At 37.5% G+C, this 27633-nt stretch overlaps 1 protein-coding gene across 10 annotated transcripts in view; it reads right to left on the bottom strand.

The window, feature by feature from the left end:
• Positions 1 to 27633, bottom strand: part of Slik (Sterile20-like kinase) — an 82352-nt gene that overhangs the window by 11293 nt on the left and 43426 nt on the right. For 3 of the 10 annotated variants that reach the window (XM_070090272.1, XM_053788837.2, XM_070090279.1), the window contains 17 exons: positions 24336 to 24411; positions 20640 to 20713; positions 19124 to 20195; positions 17746 to 18075; positions 11039 to 11177; positions 9737 to 10178; positions 8871 to 9088; positions 8239 to 8509; positions 7727 to 7954; positions 7425 to 7574; positions 6849 to 6950; positions 4735 to 4929; positions 4139 to 4222; positions 2358 to 2492; positions 2119 to 2254; positions 1859 to 1962; positions 427 to 489 (listed from right to left, as the gene is read on the bottom strand). In XM_070090272.1, the coding sequence (XP_069946373.1) occupies positions 427 to 489; positions 1859 to 1962; positions 2119 to 2254; positions 2358 to 2492; positions 4139 to 4222; positions 4735 to 4929; positions 6849 to 6950; positions 7425 to 7574; positions 7727 to 7954; positions 8239 to 8509; positions 8871 to 9088; positions 9737 to 10178; positions 11039 to 11177; positions 17746 to 18075; positions 19124 to 20195; positions 20640 to 20713; positions 24336 to 24411 (3819 nt within the window). The remainder of the gene's footprint in view (positions 1 to 426; positions 490 to 1858; positions 1963 to 2118; positions 2255 to 2357; positions 2493 to 4138; positions 4223 to 4734; positions 4930 to 6848; positions 6951 to 7424; positions 7575 to 7726; positions 7955 to 8238; positions 8510 to 8870; positions 9089 to 9736; positions 10179 to 11038; positions 11178 to 17745; positions 18076 to 19123; positions 20196 to 20639; positions 20714 to 24335; positions 24412 to 27633) is intronic. The other 7 variants (XM_070090274.1, XM_070090275.1, XM_070090273.1 and 4 more) reach the window with 6 other exon arrangements.

Here is a 27633-nt window from a genome sequence, read left to right on the forward strand (position 1 = left end):
TGTATTTAAACACTGCTTTTATTCACATCTTCAATCTATCAACTGGTTTGCTACTACACGTAATTCACCAGAAAAATCTTTGGCTTTACCTTTCTGATTATTTTAAAGTGCAAACTTAATAAATCAATCTAATTAATGTTTTTCAGGCTGATCCAAATAAAAACAGACCTTATTACTTAAAAATAATTAGGTTGCACCTAAGTTGTATGTTGCAAATACTGCCTATAAAGTAAATACTAGAAAATATGTAAAGTGTGCTGAAACTACAATACTCTCAAGCCAAAATAAAAATAAAAATTCTACAAAATAATGCTAATGGCAAACTGAAGTCATGCATTATCCTTGCCCTCCTGTGAACAGTGTCCAAGAACACTCCCAATAGTCTTACTCTAAAGTCATGCTATTTTGAAACACTGTATAATCCACCTGGTAGTCAAGATGTGTTCTCTGTGCAAAGATCCAATCAGCATGAAAGTCCTTCTCCAGTCCCTGTGCAACAATCATGAAGGGACTGATAGTCCAATTCAGCTAAAACTTTCACCAGCTGCCCAACAGCTTGCTTACTTTGGTTGATATTAACGAGGGTAACTGACATATGAATTCCAGTTCAGTAAAACTTAACAAGCTATATCAACTAATGAAAGTCAACCAATGCTATTTTGATATATTTTGCAGTTAGCATATTCAGCGATAAAATTTTAGTGATTAAATCGGTTTGTCATTATATACATTACATATTGTACTAAGGATGCAATATTACATCTGCTATTAATAAATTCTAATTAATCAAGATCAGCAATATGTATCTACAAACATATATTCTCCTTTTGAAAAGAAATAAAACAGTAATGTTTATACTTAATGGGAAGTAAATGTGAATTATACCATTCAAGTTTCTGGTCTCCATTAACCCCCTCATCAGTCAGTGAATAGTGTAGTACACTTAAAAAAAAAAAAATGACAGGGGGAGTCAACACCAGCCAAAGGTAAAAAAAAACAAAAAAAAATAAAAATTAAGAAAACCTAACAAAGGCTAATTCTCGCATTGCATATTTTCAAATTCCGCTAGCACAGTGACTACACAAACCACCATTTCATTGATATGGGGATAAATTGCATGGATGGAACATTTAAGATAAAAATGTACTTATGCAAAGAATACCATGGGAACTAAAAGAGGCAGTAAAGTACTATAGTCTGTAACAGTCCATAAACCATACCCCGGCCGGGATTGAACCCGCGGTCAGAGAGTCTCAAAACTCCAGCAGGCAATCGTGTCATTACAATTTCGTGAGTCTGTAACAGTGCTTGTAGAGTTGAACCACTGAACTGGAATTCATTATCATTTCTTCTATGATACTAAGAGCTAACTTTTATTTACCAAGTAATTCTTGACTGTCGATGTCAATGAGGATGGGAAATAAGGCATTCTTCTTAGCCTATGATAAATATGACTTTTGATGCAGTCTGGCAAAAAGAATCAATTAATGTACAAACATCTGTACAAAAAAAAAGCACACAAGAGCACCACACAATATTCATTAAAGCCAGGCTATAGCTGTGTACTTATGAGCTCAATATGCAAGCATCACATCTCATCTTGTGAAAAAATAATAAAAATTACAACATAAAAAACGCCTATATCAACCAAGAAAGACAAGCTCTAGATATTTAAGAGAAATAAATACATTTATTATGAATATGAAATCAAATAATATCAAAGAACATCACTAGAATCAAAGTGGAACAATATATGGTTAATTCCAGTTGGTAAGGCAAGACTAATCCGTAAAAAATAAGATGCCAACGACTATACAATGTTAATAGTGGTTAATAACAGTGACATATGCATAATTACCTGTTTCCGAGGCTTGAGATTGTCTTTCCACTCTCTTACTTCTCTCTGATACTCTTCATCCTGAGATTTGAGTTTGTTAGTTTCGTGCTCCATCAGCATTTTACCTGAAAACATGAGTTTTGACAGTTAACATTAGATTGTTTCTTACAGTCCACTCAAAGTGGCATTCCAACAAAAAACTAAAGCTTTACAGAGAGCTCTATGTGCCATTCCTGTTGTACATATATAAACATGCTTTCTCATAACAATGTGATACATACGCTTTTCATTCTGAAGTTGTTCTAATTCTTTCACAGTGTATTCTGAGGATGCCTGAAGCTCTTCTAGCTTTCGCTGATGTTTCTGTTCTGCACGTTTCTTTTCTGCCTCATATCTACGTTTTTCATTCTCCTGGAACTGTTATACATTTTAAGTGACAAATTTCCTTAAATTTTATGTGCAGGCTATTTATTATCCAAAAGTAACAAAAAATATTAAAACTTACAAAATACAGTCCTACCTTTTTTAATTTGTTTTTCTCGTCTTCATGGGAGTCTGGGAGATGGAAAGTGCTTATTCTCATACTCTCACGGAACATAAGTTCACGTGCCTTCATTTCTTGGCGGATTCGCTTTGGCAACTGTCTTTTTTCAATCTGAAAAGCAAATTTAAACAAGGTATGCTAAACTTTTAAGACTCTCAAAATTATCGCATCCCAAATGAAAGACTTCCATCCTGTATTATTTTATATTAGAGGAAGTGCTAAGCCCATGGGAGTCATAGCACCTGGGGAAATGGGGGACAGGCTTGATCCAAGGATGGGGAGGGCAGGTGTTTCTTTGTATTACCAGCATGAAGGCCTCTAACTTAAGGGGCTTCCAATGTACAGTAGATATAGTTTTGCACAAAATGCTGAACACAATACAGCACAGTGCATGGAATCTGTAAGAGTTGGTAGACAACCACCCAGGGAGGTACTACTACCCTGCCAAACAAGTGTGAAACAAACCTGTAAATGTTTTACACAATGGCAGGACTGCTGATATCTTTTCTTAATGTCTCAAATATGTGAAATGACAAGTACATCTTGCTATTTCTACCTATATCTAGTTCATACTACACATACAGTTACATATGTATGTGTATATACACACTTATCTGACTTCTAATCTCTCATTAGTTCTTGTTTTAACAGTGTTTCATTTTATCTTCATGAGGAAGTGAGTGAGAATTCTTTAAATTGTGCACCTTAACAGTCATGCTGTGGGAAGTTGTTTTTTTCCATTTAAAAATCATTATAGGATTATATAGAATATAAAAATGAATAATTATGGAAATTTACTAAAATAATTATGCATTTTCTAAGTAGTAGGTTGGTAGACAGCAACCGCCCAGGGAGGTACTACCGTCCTGCCAAGTGAATGTAAAACTGAAGCCTGTAATTGTTTTACACGATGGTAGGATTGCTGGTGTCTTTTTTTCTCTGTCTCATACACATGCAAGATTTCAGGTACGTCTTGCTACTTCTACTTACACTTAGGTCACACTACACATACATGTACAAGCATATATATACACACACACCCCTTTGGGTTTTCTTCTATTTTCTTTCTAGTTCTTGTTCTTGTTTATTTCCTCTTACCTCGATGGGGAAGTGGAACAGAATTCTTCCTTCGTAAGCCATGCGTGTTGTAAGAGGCGACTAAAGTGCCGGGAGCAAGGGGCTAGTAACCCCTTCTCCTATATATATTACTATATGTAAAAGGAGAAACTTTCGTTTTTCTTTTTGGGCCACCCCGCCTCGGTGGGATATGGCCGGTGTGTTGAAAGAAAGAATTATGTATTTGTGTAAGGTGTGATGAAATTAAGCAAAGCAATGCAGAGTGAATATCATTGCAATACTCTACTGTATATAAAAGACAAATTATTTAGGTATTAAATTTTTCTATAGGTACTGAAGCAATTACATCATTCACACAGGTTAATTATCATTTTAAGAGTATGTTATATGATAGCTGGTAAAGCAAGTGAAAATGATCTACAGTGACACTTAACAGCAGTACCAAAATTAATCTGATCAACTGATAATATAAATAGAGAGAATTTTGTCATTAATAAATATCCCGAAGCACACCAACCTTAATCAAAAAATGAAAAAAGTGCTGGAGAGAAAGTCAGTGACCTCAATTTCAGTTTTATGACTATGGTCAAGCCGGTTAATCTGTGGACTTTTAACCGGCCAGATATATTATAAAAATTAAGAAATGGAGGAAAAATATAATATACCCAATATGCACTTACCTGCTGTCGTTTAACAAGTTCCTCTTCTTTCTGCTGATTTACCCGTTTCACTTGCTCCAGTTCCTTCTCATGGCGCAGCAGCATCTAATAAGAAGAAATAATATACTAACCTTATTAGCTAAACCATGTACAAAACCTATATTCAATAAAATTATTCAAATTAGTCAAGAAAATCCAATGTCTATTAATAAGTACACCTACCATCCGACTTACGACCGAGTTCGGTTCCGAGAAACCGGTCGTAAGTCGAAATGGTCGTAAGTCGAACTTTACTACTGAATATCAACATCACATTTTTGTAATGACTTTATTTTATTGTTTTATTTTGGTATTTCATGTTTTACTTTACTTTTTATGCTGTTAGTACTGTATTTTATACTGTAAGGTTTAGGATAAACACTGTGTATAACACAAATAGTTGTTTATTTCCCAGAAATTTGGCATAAAAAACACGGTCGTAAGTCGAGCAGGTCGTAAGTCGGATGGTAGGTGTATATTTGAATTTTTTACTGATAACTTCATCTCTAAACCCAACTAACAGTTCTTTATCTCTTGCAATCTAAATTGACTCATTTTCAGAATTTAAATATCAAAACCTGGTGTCTCTGGAGGAAGAATATATCTTTAAGTTGTCTCTTGGAGAGCTGATGCTTTTCGTGTAGGTGGCGTTCTTCCATTTCCCAGAGCGCAGATTCTCTAGATCTTAGTAGCTGGTGTTTTTGCTGAAGAAACTGCCTCTCTAATAAAGCAATTCTTTCCCGATGATCATCCCCCAAGCGTTTCAGGGATACCTAAGTGAGAAACCAAACTTTTATAAATTCCGTAAAAATTACTCACCTACTTTTGTAATTAGTCTATGTTCATTTTCAAGTATAAAAGTTGAAGGAAAATGTCTTGCAAACAAGTCCAATGCTCTGATAAAATTCCACTAACATTATAACCCGAGCTTAAACTCTTAGAACATTTAGCAGTAGAAAATAAGTCATAATACCATGGCTGGAACAATCTGCAAATAGCTCGCAACATTTCAACATTTCGGTCCACCATGGACCATCAAGTACTAACTTTACTTGATAATGGTCCAGGACAGAACAAGCCAAAATGTTATCAAAAGATAAAAACAAAAGGGGGGGGGGAAGTGTGGGAGGTGGGAGGTAATTGGGAATTCACAAATAGGAATGACATCTCATCTAATATTCATCACTCCTTCAGCATCTTTCATGAAATTTTTATCCACCATTTATAAATTACCCTACAAATTCTACAAGGAATTCATTAACCACTGTCAAAAACACTTCCTCATTAACTCTCAGATTTCACAAATATTTCATACTAGCCAAATTTCTGTCATTTATCCAGGTATCATTACACTTATACTTTAGCTTAGCCCATAGATAAGCATCTCAGCATTTTCTGGTTGCAAATTGAGAGCCACTGACTATATGAGCATACTGTACATTCTGCTGTTGTGTGTAAAAACACTTAAAAGAAGAATTCATAAAATAACAATGCTTTTACCATCACACTATCAACAGATTCTGGAGAAGACATACCTTTACCACTCCCTATCACATCAATTCTCTCTTCATCATTAACTTTCTTGCTAATGCACAAGTACTGAAGGGCAAATGAACATAGATAAGAGTAAGGTGATGAGGGTATCAAATTATTTAGATAAAGAAAAATTGGATATCATATTGGAGTGAGGGAGAATGGAAGAAGTGAATGCTTTTCAGATATTTGGGAGTTGACTTGTCAGTGGATGGGTTTATGAAGGATGAGGTTAACCATAGAACTGATGAAGGAAAAAAAGGCGAGTGGTGCGTTGAGGTATCTGTGGAGACAAATAACGTTATCTATGGAGGCAAAGAAAGGAATGTATTAAAGTATAGTGGTACCAACACTCATATATGGGTGAGAAGCTTAGGTTGTAAATGCTGCAGCGAGGAAGCGGCTGGAGGCAGTGGAGATGTCCTGTCCAAGGGCAATGTGTGGTGTAAATATTATGCAGAGAATTTGGAGTGTGGAAATTAGGAGGAGATGTGGAGTTACTAAAAGTATTAGTCAGAGGGATGAAGAGGGGTTGTTGAGGTGGTTTGGTCATTTTGAGAGAATGACTCAAAGTAGAATGACTTGGAGAGTGTATAAATCTGTAGGGAAAGGAAGGAGGGGTAGGGGGTCATCCTCGAAAAGGTTGGAGGGAAGGGGTAAAGGCGGTTTTGTAGGTGAGGGGCTTCCAGCAAGCGTGTGTGAGCGTGTTAGATAGAAGTAAATGAAGATGAATGGTTTTTGGGATTTGACAAGCTGTTGGAGTGTGAACAGGGCAATATTTAGTGAAGGGGTTCAGAGAAACCGGTTATTATTTTAGCCAGACTTGAGTCCTGGAAATGGGAAGTACAATGCCTGCACTTTAAAGGAGAGGTCTGGGATATTTACAATTTGGAAGGACTTCTAAACTGTCGTATCTGAGCACCTCTGAAAACACAGTGATTATGTATGAGTGAGGTGAAAGTGTTGAATGATGATGAAAGTACTTTCTTTTTTGGGTTACCCTGCCTCAGTGGGAGACAGACAACTTGAGAAAAAAAAAATCTTTTAAAGTTTACCAACAAATTTCGTTGACAATTACACACCTAATGACATTAAATTTGGCAAAAATACTGGCTTTGAGGCTAGAAATAATAGTGTCTCCAAAGCAGTGCACTCTTACCTCATGAGCTTCATGTAGTTTCTCCAAGAAAGATTTTTCTCTCTCACTCTGATCCTCATCCAACCGTTCCTTGCGAGACTTGAAGGCTTCCTTTCTCTTGTCCTATAAGGTAAGAATATATAAACTAACAATGGAATTTATATTTAAAATGTCAGTCTTATGTATGGTAAACATAACCTAATTTAGCTCTTGCTCGAGTCCAAGAGCAGCAGCACATTAAGGATGCAATTGAATTATGTTTCCCTTTGCAATGGGAGCTTTACACATAAAACAGGCAATTTTCTAACCATTTGTGCCTCAAAAAAATGTACATTTTTAAATCAGCAACTACAGTATGACAAGATTTTTACGGACAGTGATTATGTATGAGTGATGGTGAAAGTGTTGACTGATAATGAAAGTTTTTTCTTTCTTTTTGGGTTTTTCTTTCTTTTGGGTCACCCTGCCTTAGTGGGAAACAGCCAACGTGTTAATAAAAAAAATTTAGGAAATTACATAACAGCAGCAGATACAAAAGCCCATGCACATGTGGGAAATCTAAACATTTTCCTACATTAATAACATTAAGAAACTTACTTTAGGCAGAAGATCAATCTCTTGTTTCAAAAGCTTAAGCTCTGTCTTGAGGGATTCTCTGAAAGCTTTTAATTCCCGTTCTTGTTCAGCTCTTATCTTTTTGCTGGCATTCTTCAACTCGACCTCTTGCAAAGCCTCTGCTTTTTCTACCTGATTAGTGGAACATAAAGCAAAGTACAAACCCAAGGTAAAACAGAATTATAACAATTATTTTTATTGTACATGGTTGGACTGTACAATAACCACAATATATTTTAACTATAACAACCATATGCCTTAGATACAAAATCCAAAACACTTACTTGTTGTTTCTGTTGTCTGTTTAGTGCTTCTATATCAGTATCATATCCTCGTAAGAGCTGCTGTCTCTCCAAGTCAAACTTCTTTTCTTGTTCCACTCGGGCAAAATTGGCTTTCATACCCAGTTCCTGGAACTGTTTCTGCTCAATTTTTTGCAGAATCTTGAGCTCACGCAATTCCTGCTTCCTTGCAAAATGGCCAGTGCCCATTCCCTCATCTTCATAAAAGACCTAAAGGAATAAAATTACTAATTGACCATGGCATTGATGATGCATCAAGAACAATAAGAATAATTAATTGTTAAAGACTTGTACATTCTAAATTATTCAACATGATTTGCTTTCTTAAACTTTCCCACTAAGGCAAAACAACAGCCAATTGGGGGAAAATGAGGTTCACTTAGTATAAAATTGATTTAGTAGCCATTTTCTCTGGAGAAGCTCCTGGTCACAAGGCAGGCAAACTTTGTATATGGCTAAAACTAATTTGGAAATATACATAAAGAAATACTGACCTGTCTTGTAGTAACGAGGACCCCATCAACGACAAACTTTCGGGTGCGTTTTCTTGTCTTTTTACGCAAGGCAACCAAATCGCTTTCTTGTTTTGTCATTCTTGTATTCCTGCTGTCTCTGTTTTTCTCTAATGGTTGGAGGGTGACATCAGCCAGATCGGAGTGCTGAGATCTTCGGAGAACAACTTCATCCAGACTCTCATCATCTCTCTCTCTATGTCTGTTATCTCTTTCTGAACTGGTTGTGCTTATATTGTCCCACTCAGATCGACTAAAAGGACAAATAAAAAGGAAAGCTGACTTTAGTGAATCCTATAGAAAAGTGCTAGCAAAGTGATTTCTAAAATAAAGAATCAGCAAATTATTAAAAGCAGGAGACAATAATAAAACTGGAAATTTTATAAAGAAACTTTGCAACTGAAAAGAAAGACAAGCAGCTGTGTTTGAGTTCAAATTTTAAATAAAAGTGAATTTTCACTAATACAAATATTTAAGAAAAATCAATGGAAAGAACAATAATTAATTTCTGTGCAATTAATTTACTCCCATTTATCTCAACAGGTGCATTTACGAATACCACACATAACAGTACTTAACATACACTGAATTAACAACACAATTACAAAAGTTACCTCTCTGACAATCTGTGACCATCCCTGCCAATTCCATTAGGCAAGATCTTTGTTCCAGGAGAATGAGCAATGGGGGTGTTTTGTTGAGAGTAATCATTCTGGTGTGTTGGGGTGGAAACAGTAGAGCCAGTGGAGACTCCAGACTCTACAGAAACCTCACTTCCAATTGTCAGTTCCCTAACTAATGCAGGCTTCTTGTGAGAGTTGTCTTTCACAGTCTGACAATGAGATAATTAACACAGTAGGAAAAAATAAGTGCTACCATCACTCACTATCAATGCTTGTGGTCTTTCTAAACCAAAATTGTAACAAATAGCTTCTTATCTCCAAGTATTGCTCATTAATATACTTCAAGAAAACAATTGTAATTACTGTAGTTCTAATCTTGCACAAAATCTAATCCAGTACAGAAACAATGCATTACAGGAGGGACCCGCTTAACAGCGTTTTGCTTTACGGCATTTTGCTAATGCAGCAGTTTTCAATTATACCCATTCTTCATTTTTTCAGACTGAACTTCCTATAATAAATATATTCACCACTCACTATAAGCTAAGGATGAAAATATTTTAAGGTAGTAATGTGTGTACTGTACATGCATTTTTTGTAGGTGTAGCTCTATTGGTCACTGAATATACAAGTGTAAACATGTTGTCTGGCTTCTATATGCATTTAAAATTGAAAAAAGGCCATGTTTCACCTAAGAGCATTTTTTGCTGTACAGCAGTAGCCCAGAACCTACCCTGCTGTATAAGCAGGGCCCACCTGTATATACAAATTAAATACTCAACACATTTAATTTTTACTCCATTGGAATGACTGCTCTACACACAGAAACAATTAAAATTCATGTTTTGATCACTAACCTTTGAGTCATGGTGTTCATTGTGATCAAACACATCATCGTCTACATCTGTTGCACCTACAGTTGTACCTTCTATCAACAGTGACACAGTGGGCCGATTCTCTTCCTCAGCTGAACTTAGAGACCGCCCTGTTGAGGCAGTTCCTCCACTTAGATTAGAAATATTAGATATGTTAGAGGAAGTTTCCAAATGTCCTTGGTTATCTGGCTCACTCTGAACTGGCGATCTGTTGGTTACTGCCTTCGGATCAACAGATGCTGGTACTGGTGTTTTCACTGTGCTAAGAGTGTCCTGAGAAGGTGGAAGACCCTTAGGCAATTCGGCTTCTGATAAATCATCTACAGCTACTACAGAGATGTGTGTTGTGTCATTTGTAGAAGTAACAGTAGGCAAGACTACTTCCACCTTTCCAGTTTCTTCCAGTGTGATCTCATATCGTGACCTTTAAAAAAAGGAAAAACAGACTAGTATGCAGTACATATAATGCTTCAAAAAATTAAACTAATAATTCCCAGTTACTTTTGTCCAGCTTATTTGGAGGAAATGAGGTTGCAGGACTTAAGAAATCGTAATGACATGATTGCAAATAAACCATACCCCCGGCCGGGATTGAACCCGCGGTCATAGTCTCAAAACTCCAGCCCGTCGTGTTAGCCACTAGACCAGCTAGCCACAATAAGATTCATCCAACTAGGTATATTTCTACACCATAGGAAAGTTAGCACAGGCACCTCTGTGACCACAAATGCAAGTTTTTACAGACGAATCTCCAGCTAGCGTGGCCGTGACCGGGGGTATGGTTTATTTGCAATCGTGTCATTATGATTTCTTAAGTCATGTTGACGGCAGTGAAGGGACTTGAGCTAGAGTTCGTCACGGCCACGCTAGCTGGAGATTCGTCTGTAAAAACTTGCATTTGTGGTCACAGAGGTGCCTGTGCTAACCTTCCTATGGTGTAGAAATATACCTAGTTGGATGAATCTTATTGTGGCTAGCTGGTCTAGTGGCTAACGCGACGGGCTGGAGTTTTGAGACTATGACCGCGGGTTCAATCCCGGCCGGGGGTATGGTTTATGAGGTTGCAGATTTTTTTTTTTTTTTTAACAGACTAGCCATCTCCCACTGAGGTGGAATTGCATGGTATATGACTCAACAGTAAGTTTCAAGAAAACTATATACAACTTCCAGAAAATATACTGGTCAAGATGACCTTTCTCTTCAAACTGAGAATACATGATGAGAAGGTAAACTGATTAACATTATATAAAAATATTCTCATAAGTTGATTTTTTTTTTTCTTACTTTGTAGAAGATTCTGGTTCAGGATGTGTGTCCATCTCTTCATGAGGTATAGATGAACTGCTGATGACAACTTCACTTTCATCAAGTTTATGGCCATCATTGGAAATTACCTGGACTTCTGTGACACTCTCAGTCTTATCTGTTTGCAAGAAAACTGCACTAGGTTAACAGGAAACAAGTTAAATCATTAGTTAAATTAAAACCTTTCATTTTAACTTATAGGACCTCTTCTTTCCACCTTATTTTATACCTACACCACATACAGGTAGTAGGTTGGTAGACAGCAACCACCCAGGGAAGTACTACCATCCTGCCAGATGACTGTGAAACAAAAACCTGTAACTGTTTTGCATGATGGTAGGATTGCTGGTTTCTTTTTCTGTCTCATAAACACGCTAGATAACAGGGATATCTTGCTACTCCTACTTACACTTTGGTCACACTTCACAGACACGCACATGCATATATATATATACATACATCTAGGTTTTTCCCCTTTTTCTAAATAGCTCTTGTTCTTCTTTATTTCTTCTATTGTCCATGGGGAAGTGGAAAAGAATCTTTCCTCCGTAAGCCATGCGTGTCGTATGAGGCGACTAAAATGCCGGGAGCAATGGGCTAGTAACCCCTTCTCCTGTAGACATTTACTAAAAAAGAGAAGAAGAAAAACTTTATAAAACTGGGATGCTTAAATGTGCGTGGATGTAGTGCGGATGACAAGAAACAGATGATTGCTGATGTTACGAATGAAAAGAAGTTGGATGTCCTGGCCCTAAGCGAAACAAAGCTGAAGGGGGTAGGAGAGTTTCAGTGGGGGGAAATAAATGGGATTAAATCTGGAGTATCTGAGAGAGTTAGAGCAAAGGAAGGGGTAGCAGTAATGTTAAATGATCAGTTATGGAAGGAGAAAAGAGAATATGAATGTGTAAATTCAAGAATTATGTGGATTAAAGTAAAGGTTGGATGCGAGAAGTGGGTCATAATAAGCGTGTATGCACCTGGAGAAGAGAGGAATGCAGAGGAGAGAGAGAGATTTTGGGAGATGTTAAGTGAATGTATAGGAGCCTTTGAACCAAGTGAGAGAGTAATTGTGGTAGGGGACCTGAATGCTAAAGTAGGAGAAACTTTTAGAGAGGGTGTGGTAGGTAAGTTTGGGGTGCCAGGTGTAAATGATAATGGGAGCCCTTTGATTGAACTTTGTATAGAAAGGGGTTTAGTTATAGGTAATACATATTTTAAGAAAAAGAGGATAAATAAGTATACAAGATATGATGTAGGGCGAAATGACAGTAGTTTGTTGGATTATGTATTGGTAGATAAAAGACTGTTGAGTAGACTTCAGGATGTAGATGTTTATAGAGGGGCCACAGATATATCAGATCACTTTCTAGTTGTAGCTACACTGAGAGTAAAAGGTAGATGGGATACAAGGAGAATAGAAGCATCAGGGAAGAGAGAGGTGAAGGTTTATAAACTAAAAGAGGAGGCAGTTAGGGTAAGATATAAACAGCTATTGGAGGATAGATGGGCTAATGAAAGCATAGGCAATGGGGTCGAAGAGGTATGGGGTAGGTTTAAAAATGTAGTGTTAGAGTGTTCAGCAGAAGTTTGTGGTTACAGGAAAGTGGGTGCAGGAGGGAAGAGGAGCGATTGGTGGAATGATGATGTAAAGAGAGTAGTAAGGGAGAAAAAGTTAGCATATGAGAAGTTTTTACAAAGTAGAAGGGAAGGGTATATGGAGAAAAAGAGAGAGGTTAAGAGAGTGGTGAAGCAATGTAAAAAGAGCAAATGAGAGAGTGGGTGAGATGTTATCAACAAATTTTGTTGAAAATAAGAAAAAGTTTTGGAGTGAGATTAACAAGTTAAGAAAGCCTAGAGAACAAATGGATTTGTCAGTTAAAAATAGGAGAGGAGAGTTATTAAATGGAGAGTTAGAGGTATTGGGAAGATGGAGGGAATATTTTGAGGAATTGTTAAATGTTGATGAAGATAGGGAAGCTGTGATTTCGTGTATAGGGCAAGGAGGAATAACATCTTGTAGGAGTGAGGAAGAGCCAGTGTGGGGGAAGTTCGTGAGGCAGTAGGTAAAATGAAAGGGGGTAAGGCAGCTGGGATTGATGGGATAAAGATAGAAATGTTAAAAGCAGGTGGGGATATAGTTTTGGAGTGGATGGTGCAATTATTTAATAAATGTATGGAAGAGGGTAAGGTACCTAGGGATTGGCAGAGAGCATGCATAGTTCCTTTGTATAAAGGCAAAGGGGATAAAAGAGAGTGCAAAAATTATAGGGGGATAAGTCTGTTGAGTATACCTGGTAAAGTGTATGGTAGAGTTATAATTGAAAGAATTAAGAGTAAGACGGAAAATAGGATAGCAGATGAACAAGGAGGCTTTAGGAAAGGTAGGGGGTGTGTGGACCAGGTGTTTACAGTGAAACATATAAGTGAACAGTATTTAGATAAGGCTAAAGAGGTCTTTGTGGCATTTATGGATTTGGAAAAGGCATATGACAGGGTGGATAGGGGGGCAATGTGGCAGATGTTGCAAGTGTATGGTGTAGGAGGTAGGTTACTGAAAGCAGTGAAGAGTTTTTACGAGGATAGTGAGGCTCAAGTTAGAGTATGTAGGAAAGAGGGAAATTTTTTCCCAGTAAAAGTAGGCCTTAGACAAGGATGTGTGATGTCACCGTGGTTGTTTAATATATTTATAGATGGGGTTGCAAGAGAAGTAAATGCGAGGGTCTTGGCAAGAGGCGTGGAGTTAAAAGATAAAGAATCACACACAAAGTGGGAGTTGTCACAGCTGCTCTTTGCTGATGACACTGTGCTCTTGGGAGATTCTGAAGAGAAGTTGCAGAGATTGGTGGATGAATTTGGTAGGGTGTGCAAAAGAAGAAAATTAAAGGTGAATACAGGAAAGAGTAAGGTTATGAGGATAACAAAAAGATTAGGTGATGAAAGATTGAATATCAGATTGGAGGGAGAGAGTATGGAGGAGGTGAACGTATTCAGATATTTGGGAGTGGACATGTCAGCAGATGGGTCTATGAAAGATGAGGTGAATCATAGAATTGATGAGGGAAAAAGAGTGAGTGGTGCACTTAGGAGTCTGTGGAGACAAAGAACTTTGTCCTTGGAGGCAAAGAGGGGAATGTATGAGAGTATAGTTTTACCAACGCTCTTATATGGGTGTGAAGCATGGGTGATGAATGTTGCAGCGAGGAGAAGGCTGGAGGCAGTGGAGATGTCATGTCTGAGGGCAATGTGTGGTGTGAATATAATGCAGAGAATTCGTAGTTTGGAAGTTAGGAGGAGGTGCGGGATTACCAAAACTGTTGTCCACAGGGCTGAGGAAGGGTTGTTGAGGTGGTTCGGACATGTAGAGAGAATGGAGCGAAACAGAATGACTTCAAGAGTGTATCAGTCTGTAGTGGAAGGAAGGCGGGGTAGGGGTCGGCCTAGGAAAGGTTGGAGGGAGGGGGTAAAGGAGGTTTTGTGTGCGAGGGGCTTGGACTTCCAGCAGGCATGTGTGAGCGTGTTTGATAGGAGTGAATGGAGACAAATGGTTTTTAATACTTGACGTGCTGTTGGAGTGTGAGCAAAGTAACATTTATGAAGGGATTCAGGGAAACCGGCAGGCCGGACTTGAGTCCTGGAGATGGGAAGTACAGTGCCTGCACTCTGAAGGAGGGGTGTTAATGTTGCAGTTTAAAAACTGTAGTGTAAAGCACCCTTCTGGCAAGACAGTGATGGAGTGAATGATGGTGAAAGTTTTTCTTTTTCGGGCCACCCTGCCTTGGTGGGAATCGGCCAGTGTGATAATAAAAAAAAAAATAAAATAACCACATACAGTAAATATCCGCTGATCTATTTAACTTCCTCTATTAATATTGCAATATATTTTGATATACTGTATCATGCAGTGCTTTAATTCATGCTAATCTTTGCCCAAATACCTACTTCTATTTTTTTACTTGTCATTTCCCCATTCCCTTCTACCTCTATACAAAAACATTTCAATTTTAATATGGTACAATACACATTTATTATTTTAAAACACAATACACGTTCATTTGAATAAACTGTAGAAACTAACTACTGTATCAGTTAAATTAAAAAGAAATTTACTCTGCTAATCTTGAGTTGTCACACACAAGGCCACTCAGGTAGCCTCAACCTTCCACCCAATATCAGATAGCCTCCAAAGCATAAAAAAAATATATGGATTTTACTTACAATTGTTCATCCCTCATCATTGCATATTCAAAAATGCACCCAAAAAGGCAAGCAGAAGAAAGTAAAACTGGCAATATAAAAAAAAAAAAACTGATCAAGAGCCCTTCCCAAACATCAAGGAACCTCCCTTAAGGGAGCTCAAAAGTAGCTTATTCAACAAGGATTTACTGTAATATTAGACAAAAAACACAAACATCCCTTTCCAGATTAACCCTTTGACTGTTTCGGTCGTATATATACGTCTTACGAGTCACCGTGTTTGAGGCATATATACTCAAATTCTAGCGGCTTCAAATCAAGCAAGAGAAAACTGGTAGGCCCACATGTGAGAAAATGGGTCTCTGTGGTCAGTGTGCACCATATAAAAAAAATCCTGCAGCACGCAGTGCACAATGAGAAAAAAAAAATGACCTTTTTTTTTTAATTAAAACGCCGACTTTGTGGTCTATTTTCGTATGGCATTTATGGATGTATTCTCGTTTTCTTGGTCTCATTTGATATAATGGAAAACATATTATAGAAATAGAGGTGGTTTCGATTGGTTTTACTATGAAAAGAATCTTGAAATGGAGCTCATAGTAGGGGAAATCTTTGATTTTTGCCGATGTTCAAAAGTAAACAAATGATGTCATTGTCCAATAAATGTCTAACTAGCCATTCTAATATGCAGTCATGAATGGGTTGACATTATTTATACAATTATTAAAATATTGCAGTCGTCTGCATAACAGTAAATCTTCTATTTTTTGTTTGAATAAAAATTCAAAATAGAAAGCAAGAGTAATATCAGAGGGGCCTGGAGATGTGACTGATGAACAAAGAAAATGTTATTTTAGAGCTAGGAATGTGTGCACTGTTCATTCTGGACCCTATTTTGAAATTGTCATATTTTTTTATTTTTGTGAAATTGGCCAAATTGCAAATTTCTGACCATGTTATTGGGTAGTTGAAATCAGTAAATGGGCAGTTTCTTGTACTCAATTGATAGAAAAAATGGAGTTCTAAAGAAATAGCTATGAGTTTGTTCGACTGGAACAATGGAATTAGCCCAAAAAAGGGCTCAAAGAGGGCGAAATCGCCAATTCGTAAATAACGCCGAGGTCGCTAACTTCGCAAGAGCGTAATTCTGTCAGTTTTCAACCAAATTTTGTTCTTTTTTGGTGCCATTACAATCGAGAAAAGATTCTCTATCATTTCATAAGAAAAAATAATTTTTTTTTTAAATTTTGCGACACCAGGAGACACCTCAGGATTTCGGGTTGCGACAGTCAAGGGGTTAAATAACATTCCCCCTTTTTGAAATTTTTTATGTCCTTGACAAAAGTTGAGGACATACCCTGGGATTCATTTTCTTATGATCTATTACGTACAGAAGCTGTTTTCTTTCCAAGTTTTTGTTATTTTAACCCTAAAACTTCTAGGTAATAGGTTGGTAGACAGCAACTGCCCAGGGAGGTACTACCGTCCTGCCAAGTGAGTGTAAAATGGAAACCTGTAATTGTTTTACATGATGGTAGGATTGTTGGTGTCTTTTTTCTGTCTCGTAAACACACAAGATTTCAGGTACGTCTTGCTACTTCTGCTTACACTTAAGTCACACTACACATACATGTACAAGTGTATATATACACACCCCTCTGGGTTTTCTTCTATTTTCTTTCTAGTTCTTGTTCTTGTTTATTTCCTCTTATCTCCATGGGGAAGTGGAACAGAATTCTTCCTCCATAAGCCATGCGTGTTGTAAGAGGCGACTAAAATGCTGGGAGCAAGGGGCTAGTAACCCCTTCTCCTGTATAAATTACTAAATTTAAAAAGAGAAACTTTCATTTTTCTTTTTGGGTGACCCTGCCTTGGTGGGATACGGCCGGTTTGTTGGAAAAAAAAAAAATTGTCCACATCAATAAACTGAAAGCCCCTTCTGTATTCACAAGTTTGGAAAAAATATATTACCTTCTAAGATGGTAGAGAATCTCTCTAAATGCCTGAGGGAAAAATTTGATATAATACTTAAATTGGGCAGGCACAAAGTTGGAGGTCAGGAGCACTTTAAGCAACAGCAATTTTGCCACTTTAATGCCTATTTTAGGCCAATACCTGTGCTCAAATCAGTACACATACTGTTATGTGCATTTTGCTGATGCCAATGTGCAATCATTTGTCACAAACTTCAATTCTCTACAAATCAGTAAATTTTTATTCAATTTTGTTTTATTCACTTAGATCTCTAAAAGTGTAAGATTTTTTTTTTTTTTTTCAAATTTCTGCCCCAACTCCTACACAGCATTTTCTGGTTCTCCCATACTTTAAGGGTTAATTACCTACTCAGGTGGACAGAAGAGATTTTGTTGTGATCATAACAATAGCCAACAGTTCTATATATATTGCACTATGTTCAGTGATTCCAAAATCTCTTTACCCAGCAGACTCTGTCAGTTATTTCCAAAATCTGTGAAACTGCATAACCAGCTTACCTTTGGCAACTGCATCTGGTACCACCACTCTGTCTGCAACCACTACTTGATCTGACATGACTGAAGTGTTCACCTCCTCTTCCTTGTCTGGAGTTAGTATGACTGAAGAACCTGTAAGAGTAACATTAGAATCGTCCCCATCCTCCTGGGAACTCTTGCTAGATACTACATCTCCAACACTTGCAATGGCCGATTCTAAAATGAACACTGCCTGTTCCTCAGCCTCAGACAAGGATGGAGAAGAAGTAGGCTGCTGAGAAATAGACTCTTGCATTTCAGGCGATGAAGACTCCACATCATCTTTGGAGTTTTCATCAACGATAGCAGGACCTGTTTTACAAAACCACAAATATATTAGGATCAGACGAGCTGCAGTTAAAATATATCTTGGTCACAGTTTTTTCACATTCTTATGGCTAAGAATAATCATGCAATATTTCCAAGCAACAATGGCACTAGTTAAAGTATATGAGCAGGAACAGCATTCTGGTAGGATTTATAGAAATGATAGGTTCACTCACTGAAGATATGATGCAAGGTGAGGTGCTCAAACAGAATAGAAACTTAGCAATTATTGCCTTACGGAAAACAAACTGGCCGGCATAAGCATTTCTATGCATGCATCTTCATGAGTAGATACAGGAAGAAAACTGTTAAAATAACATATAATAAAGATGTGGTTATATTTTTATTCCATGCATTGGCTTTTTCCAAGAATTCTGAAAAGTTGGCAAACAGAAGAAGAAAAGAGGAAGAAAAAAAGAAAAGAAAAGAAGAGAAGAAAAGAAGAAAGGAAGAAAAGAAGAAAGAAAAGAAAAAAGAAAAAAAGGTGGACACTTCTGGCAACACACCATGTATGATGTATATCCCACCATTTTTAAGTGCATTTAACACACGTGCCATTTTCTTTGAATACTGCTACACCACTGATGCATGTACAAAAAATAATCTTTTTTTTTTTTAATACAACAGAAACTGATAAACTTTTTCTAACAATCACTAGCGAGAAAGAGGCAAAAGTTAGCATTGTACCATTACCCAGTTTCACAATGCAAAATGATTAGGTCACATACAAGGTCTATATGTCACTCATGGGGGTGACATTTTGCAGCTGAAAAATACAGTAAAAGTAGTGGAAAGAGCCATTAAAGTTTTGTCCAGATCAGAGTAAACATTGATCCATAGCCTTAAGAAGCAGCCTGGATTGGAACATTTTACATAAGCAATTGAATACAAGAAAAAGAATTAGAAATACATTTTAAATACTAAAGCAAATACAAAATGGCTTCCACTGTGCTAAGCTGAATATGCTGAATTTCTCTAGTCCATGCATTTACCACTAATACGTGCAATTCATGCAGCAAGATCAATGGCTCACCAGAATATGTGACTACGCTTTCTTTTTTCACAGGGGGCTGGCCTTGAGAAGTTTCAGGGGGAGTTGGGGTAGGAGTGCGAACAATTACAGTAGCATCACTTCCTATGGATGCAATTACTGCCTCTGGTGAACTGGCAGATAGTGATACAGAGGCTGGTCCCACTGGCACTGAAGTCCTTGACTCATTAGTAGCTTGGTCAGAAACAGGAGTAACCTGCGACTCAGAAGACACTAAAGTTAACAAATCTGGCGTAGAAAATGCCAAGGTTGGTATAGAGGGAATGGCAGGTAATGGTGAAATAACTGTTTTGTGTTCTGTATTATCAACTACTGAAGATAAAGCTTTTTCTGTCTGTTTTTGCTCAGTTGTATCTATTAATACACTGACACCTACTGTTGTGTTTTCAGTCTGTTTCTCCATTTCATTTGACGTGGTTGTTGTTTCGATCTCTGGAATATTTTGTGCACTAGAAAGCCTTTTGTCTTTTTCCTCTTCTGATACCCTATTTGTTGCTTGGTTTGCATTATCAACAACATCTGCTTTAGAGTTACTCTTTGGATCTTGGGTGTCAGATTCTCTCATGGGCTTCTCATCAGTTTCCATTTTTTCCTGTAACACAGTCTTTTTATCTTGTTCAGAAGCATGAGACACACTTAACTGTTTCTCATTTACATTCTCATTTTCATTTGGGACGGAAGGAATATTTTCTATGCATGGAATGTCTGTCTTGGGCAATGTTGGTGAATGTTTCTCCTTGGGCACCGGGCTTTCACCAATTGGTACAGGTTTGGGTGCTGGGCCCTTCCCTGAGGGTGTGCTGGTAACTTGCTCATTTGTAGTACTGCTAGGAGAGGTGTTATCACCTGACTCACCTACAAAATCATTAGATGTTATATCCACAGGTGAAGGAGCTCTAGGTTTAGAGGGGGTGGTGCTAGCCGGGACTGCAGGTGCAGGGCCCTTCTTAGGTGTGGAGGAAGCACTAGTTGTGGTAGTACTAGCTAGACTACCACTAACAGGGGGAGGAGGAGCAGGTCCCTTTCGCCGCTCACCTGTGACTGGCGCCACCACCTGAAATTTTAAAGCAATGTCATTTTTCAAACATTTTTAAATATAAAATTTATGCAACAAGAAAAAAATCATGATATTAGTATCTATTTGAGCTATTGAAACTGAAAATATACACTGGCCCAGTATATGGATTGCGCTAGGTATGTAGTTAATAAGTTCACCAAAAGCTCCACATACTTATTCTAGTACAGATATGGAACTAGATTTATGAATGGAAGGGAATGTGTGGACCAGTTGTTTGAGGTAAGCAGCAGAATTGCTCAGTAAAGTAGGTAACAGGCTATAACCAGCACAAATGTGCTTCATTTTAAAACAAACAAAAACAAAAATACACACAATCTCTTTTGCCAAACTAGAGGGGCACTTAAGCCACTAAAGACCATGACTATCAAGTATAATCAAGCTAAATTAATATACATATAAACTCTGCAAATAAATACTTACCTCATTCTCATCTTTTCCTGGACTGGGGGATTTATTTTCTTCAACTAATGTAGTGGTAGAATCCTGAATTTTACCTAGAACAAAAATTATAAAATAAAATATGATGTTTAAACAATTATTTGCTATAGCTATTAACTCTGGAGGAAAGTAAAGAGGTTGTATTTCCTCACACTGACGTCTTTCCGAAATCACGTTCAAGTTGCTTTTCTTAATTCTTGAAATACAATGGAACCTCAAATTTCGAACTTAATCCATTCTAGGAGCTAGTTCTAAAGTCGAAAAGTTTGAAAGGCAAAGCAATATTTCCATTAAGAAATAATGGAAATACAATTAATCAGTTCCAGAAACCCAAAAATATTCACAAAAAAATACATTTTATAGATAGTATTACATTATAGTTTTACATACACACAACAAATATTTTTTTATTATTTTTATTATCACACTGGCCGATTCCCACCAAGGCAGGGTGGCCCGAAAAAGAAAAAACTTTCACCATCATTCACTCCATCACTGTCTTGCCAGAAGGGTGCTTTACACTACAGTTTTTAAACTGCAACATTAACACCCCTCCTTCAACAAATATAGTGTACAATTATTAATAAATTTAAATAAACATAAAATAACATTTTTACTTACCTGGCACCTCTAAGATTTCCCTAAAATGGGACATGGTTCTGTCACTGAACTTGTTGCAAAGATGGCTTGTTTCAGCTTGCTCAGGGTGGTACTTCTCCACAAACATTTAGACATAATTCCACTTGGCGCAAATCTCCTTAATCTTTGAAGAAGGCACCTCATCCACTCCCTCTTCCTCCTCCTCCTCTGAAGCAAGTTCCTGAGCTGTGGTCTGATACTGTTCCAGATGAAGCTCTTCCAGTTCTTCAGTGGTTAGTTCTTTCCTGTGGTCCTCCACCAACTCTTCCACATCCTCACCACTCACCTCCAGCTCCAGGGTGTTCCCCAATGCCACAATAGAGTCCACAACAGGCAGAGGGTCAGCTGGGTCAGGGTCAGCTTCAAACCCTTCAAAATCCGTCTTTTGGACACAATCTGGCCACAACTGTCTCCAAGCAGAGTTCAAAGTCCTGGAAGTCACTCCCTCCCAAGCCTTACCTATAAGGCTTATGGAGCTGTAGATATTGAAGTGATTCCTCCAGAACTCTCTTAGGGTCAAGTTAGTGTCTGTGGTCACTTCAAAGCACTTTTCAAACAATGCTTTTGTGTAGAGTTTTTTGAAGTTAGAAATGACCTGCTGGTCCATGGGCTAGAAGAGAGAAGTGGTGTTAGGAAGCAAGACCTTCACTGTTATAAAACTGAAGTCCCTAGACAAGAGGTCTACTAAGTTTGGAGGATGAGCAGGAGCACTGTCCATTAACAGGAGGCACTTGAGTGGCAAGTTATTGTCCAGGAGGTATTTTCTCACACTGGAGTCAAACACTTCATGGACCCACTCTTCAAAAATTTGCCTTGTGACCCATGCCTTATTATTTGTTTTCCACAACACACACAGTCTATTCTTGACGACATTGTTTTTCTTAAACATTCTGGGATTTTCTGAATGATACACTAGTAAAGGCTTCACTTTAAAATCACCACTAGTGTTAGCACAGAATAAAAGAGTTAGCCTGTCTTTCTTAGGCTTGTGTCCTGGGAGTGCCTTTTCCTCCTGAGTAATGTAGGTTCTCTTTGGCATTTTCTTCTAAAACAGGCCTGTTTCATCACAACTGAACACTTGCTGGGGTTTGAATTTTTCAGTGTCTACGTAAACGGTACAAATTTCTCAGCCGCCTGTTTGTCTGAACTGGCTGCCTCACCATGTCTTACAACATTGTGTATGCCACTACGCTTCTTAAATCCGTCAAACCAGCCTCTGCTGGCCTTAAATTCACTATAAGCACTGGTTCCAGGAGTTTTCTGTACCAGATCGGCAAGCAACTTCCTTGCCTTTTCACAAATAATTGTCTCTGAAACACTATCACCTGCTATCTCTTTATCCTTGATCCACACCAGCAACAACTTCTCAACCTGATCGATTGTCTGTGGTCTTTTTTTGGTTAGCATATTAACGCTCTTATATGGGTGTGAAGCGTGGGTGATGAATGTTGCAGCGAGGAGAAGGCTGGAGGCAGTGGAGATGTCATGTCTGAGGGCAATGTGTGGTGTGAATATAATGCAGAGAATTCGTAGTTTGGAAGTTAGGAGGAGGTGCGGGATTACCAAAACTGTTGTCCAGAGGGCTGAGGAAGGGTTGTTGAGGTGGTTCGGACATGTAGAGAGAATGGAGCGAAACAGAATGACTTCAAGAGTGTATCAGTCTGTAGTGGAAGGAAGGCGGGGTAGGGGTCGGCCTAGGAAGGGTTGGAGGGAGGGGGTAAAGGAGGTTTTGTGTGCGAGGGGCTTGGACTTCCAGCAGGCATGCTTGAGCGTGTTTGATAGGAGTGAATGGAGACAAATGGTTTTTAATACTTGACGTGCTGTTGGAGTGTGAGCAAAGTAACATTTATGAAGGGATTCAGGGAAACCGGCAGGCCGGACTTGAGTCCTGGAGATGGGAAGTACAGTGCCTGCACTCTGAAGGAGGGGTGTTAATGTTGCAGTTTAAAAACTGTAGTGTAAAGCACCCTTCTGGCAAGACAGTGATGGAGTGAATGATGGTGAAAGTTTTTCTTTTTCGGGCCACCCTGCCTTGGTGGGAATCGGCCGGTGTGTTAAAAAAAAAAAAAAAAAAAAAAAAAATTAACACCTTTTGGAGGGATATGTTGTGTATCTTTATACGTATATGCTTCTAAACTGTTGTATTCTGAGCACCTCTGCAAAAACAGTGATTATGTGTGAGTGTGGTGAAAGTGTTGAATGATAATGAAAGCATTTTCTTTTTGGGGATTTTCTTTCTTTTTTGGGTCACCCTGCCTCGGTGGGAGACGGCCGACTTGTTGAAAAAAAAAAAAAAATTAACACCTTTTGCAACATCAGCTTCCTTGCTTTCTTCTTTCTTTGCCAGGATAGAAGCGATGGTCGATTTGTTTTTCCCATACATCCTGGCAAGCTCAACACGTCGCACACCACTCTCATACTTCTGTATTATTTCCTTCTTCACATCTATGGTGTTTCTCACTTTCTTTACCACAGGAGTACCACTAGCAAGTTTCTTTGGGCCCATGGAAGCTTATTTCACAGTCCCACAAGCCGTAAACACAATGAATTAATTGTAAAATATTTGAATGAGACTGCATTTTAGTGTTCACTCAAGCATCAACAAAGCCAGACTGGCTCATGGCGCCTGCACGGGGACGCAGACAGAGCAGGCTGGCGGACAGGTCCAGTACCCGGCAGTTCGAAAATTGGGGCAATTTCGATAATAGGGACAAAGTTGGTTCGAAAAAAGCTGTCTATTTTCGAAGAGTTCAATAAGCGATACGTTCAAAATTTGAGGTTCCACTGTATTAATTTAATTATGCAAGACATGTTAAAGCCTTGTCAAATCTTGCTTCAGTTCAAAAAAAGATTCCAAATGTATACTCAAGCTTTTAACCATAAATTAAAAAAAAAAAAACACTATTTAGACAAAGTGCCACATACAACCTACTAGGAATAAAATGAGAAAACTTGAAATGCAATGTATAAATTAAGAAACTAATACTGACAAAAACCTGAACTATATCAAGCAAAATCAAGTGAGCAGCATCAACTTACTGACAGTAGTAGGGGTTACAGAGAAGGATTCTTCTTGACTAGGATCATCTTCACTAATCCGGGAAATGCGCTGATCCTGGAACAGCCAGGAAACATGAGGAATGCACACTTGTGAATATATTGTAAAATTAAAAGTCAATTCCTTGAGTGGACAAAAATATTTTAAATTATAAACAGTTTATGATCACTATTAAATAATCTCAAAATTACTTAAGACAATACACCAAAATCCAAGTGAGTGCAATTTTTTAAATACAGTATTCACCTACAGTAAGTACATATCTATATATTATGGAAAATCTAGTTAATGTAATTTGCCAAAAACAGCAACGTTAAGCTTTTATTTAGGTAACCACTAATAAATTTGAAGATTAACAAAACAAGAGATCAATGAAGGAAAAAAAAAAATCAGAGTATTAGCCAATATAATTATCATCAAAGTCATTACCAGCCATTAAGCTATCCTTTCTTTTGCCCTCTAATAGCACCAAATATCAACAAATATGTAAACAAAATGCTGTATATAGTAGAGCACCCAATATATAGATATGTTTCACTACAAACACTTTCTCAAGTCTTCAGAAAACATACAAGAGCACACACGCATACCCTGTCAAACAGGGAATGAAAGAGAGTGGGAGAAAGAGATTACAATTTATTATGAATTATATTTGGTAGGGTCTGATGTACAGCTGCTGATAATCTTTCCCATTACAATCAAGAAGCGATGCAGTCTAGAATAATCCTTTGTTGTTCACTATGATCTTTGAACAGCTGTTGCTTCTGGACACTTACAGTTTTTTAATAAATACAGCTTTGTTACAGTACAAGGTCTTGGGATGTAGATCACTGCTTTATGCAATCCATGTTCTTGTTTCTCCAAGCACACCTTTTTACTTTAATCACATCGGCCATCTACCACCATGGTAGGGTGAACCAAAGGAGTATACAATCAGCATTATTTGTTTAATAGCTCTTCTACCAGAGGCATGCATTTCAATTTGATTGAACTATGTTCCTTGATTTATGTCTAGGACTGTGAAGTCTTGCCAATGTAAAAGACATGCAAACCCCAGTAGTAGTGTCATAATTGATGTCACATTTTGGACGAAATATATAATCAATGAATTTATTGGCTTTGCAAACAGTATAAAAACTGTTTCAAAGCTCAAATGTTGTTTTAGGTGGTTTTGCTTTTCTCTATTAGATCAGAAATGCCATTTCCCATCAAAGAGTGACCCAAGGACACACACCTTAGCATGTTTATAAGCTGTCCTGCCAGGAATGCAAGACCCTCACAACTGAAATACTTTGACCACATCTCCACCCCTCTTTCAGGGTGCAGGAACAGTATTTCCCACTCCCAGAACTCAGGTCCAGCTAACTAGTTTCAACAAACCCATTCATCAATGAAACTTTGCTCATGGTATGTTGGTGGGATGGTATGTTTGCTATCACGTTTTTTCATTTACACTGATTCCCATTCAATACAAGAGCAAATAGAAGGAACAGCAGATTCCTAGATGCAAGAAAGTAAAATGAAAGGTAGTAGACAAGGCCTTATAAGCTACATGTCCTGAAGAATTCTGGCCAGTAACAAAATGAAGGCACAAAGTCATGGCTTAAAAATCACTACCAAAATCCAGAGGAAACATATCAACGTGCTGAGCACATGGTATGAACATGCCTGACACCTTAACAAAGACCTCGTACATTATTTTTCCTTATCATGACATTAGGATAGCTAAAGCATTTTTTTTTTTTTCCCACCATTTCTTGATAAGTTTAAAATTATCAAGGATACTTCACCACCTAAAAATTCCCTAGGCATTTCTAACGTGTAAAAAAAAAAAAATGGAAATTTAGAAAACCTTGATGGGACACTTATCTTCCTACTGACATATGAAACTACACAAAACATCGTGGACCTGTAGACTTTCTGGTTTTCATATCTACAAAACCACAAAATTCAATGGCAATTCAGTGTGTCCAAAGATTATAACACTACTGTATTTCCAGAATTTACAAGATTTCCTGTATAGGCTGCTATTCAGTTTACATTTTCATAACACACTGGAACTTATATCCCCCCCACCTTGACTTGAAACAAATCAGTAATCATTAATTAACCAGATAAAACTAGGTGGTGTCATCCCTAAGCAGAAGTTATGCAAGGTTCAAAAGTATCAGACCAGAACAAAGGATTTCTAGAAGTTGCCCTACTTCTAACATAACTTAAATTAGAAGAGATTATCAGCAACTATACTGTGACCAGTTTAGAGTGCTTTTCTACCATCCGAGTTCAGCTTGGGGCCTGGTTGTGCATGTATACGTGCCTGAGGCCTAAGTGTGTTCTCTTTAGACTGAGAAAGCTTGTATATAACTTGTATAGCAAAAACAATTATAAATTAGATTCTCTACCCTAAATGTTGTTGAATTTAATGTCCATTCTTTCATTATAACTTGAAGATTATTATAAAGTACAGTAGTACAGCAATTCAAATAAAAATAGATTACCCTAGTTTTACTAAAGACTGAGAGAAAAAATTCTAAAACAATATTAAAAAATAAAATCTTTGCTATAGTTGCATGCTAAAATGCCATGGCCTGATACAGGAGTCAAACTTAATTCATTTTCATAAAAGCCCGCTGAGCAGCCTCATCTGAAATACTTTCTGTAACTTATAAAAGAAATATAAAATGAAATGAACAGTTAATTTATCATGTGCAAATAGCCTATATATTTAATTACATGCACAAGCCAAAAATACTCATCTCTTCAGAACTCACTGTAACATTTAACTCAGTGAAAGCAATCTATATCAATGCAAACTGATGTCTGACTAACATCAAACATCACTTGAAAAACAAGAATAAAAAGAACAACACACTTTGAGCAATTAGAATTGGACGAAATGAGTATTAATTTAACATGTAAATGTCAAACTGCTATACAGTACTGAGGAATGCATGCCAATAGCTTATAAAAGATGAGAAACATAAATGTACATCACACTAACAGCCAAGGGATTCGGAGGCTTCAGTAATATTTCGACAAGTGAAGATGTATATCAGTGCTTAAGAACTAACTAAATTATATTTACGTGACCTGACTAAGCTGGACTTCCAATGCACAAGTTGGAGAAGTTTATCAAGATAATACTTTAGAGTAGCATTTCAGTTATTAAATTAATATGCCAATTAATACAGAAGTGAGTGGATTCTCACATCCAGCTATATGAAAGCAAAAAGCAACCAATAATTATAGTACAAAAGAACATTTGTTTTTTCCTTACAT

This window comes from Cherax quadricarinatus, chromosome 31, assembly GCF_038502225.1.
Source record: "Cherax quadricarinatus isolate ZL_2023a chromosome 31, ASM3850222v1, whole genome shotgun sequence".
Taxonomy (NCBI): Eukaryota; Metazoa; Arthropoda; class Malacostraca; order Decapoda; family Parastacidae; genus Cherax; species Cherax quadricarinatus.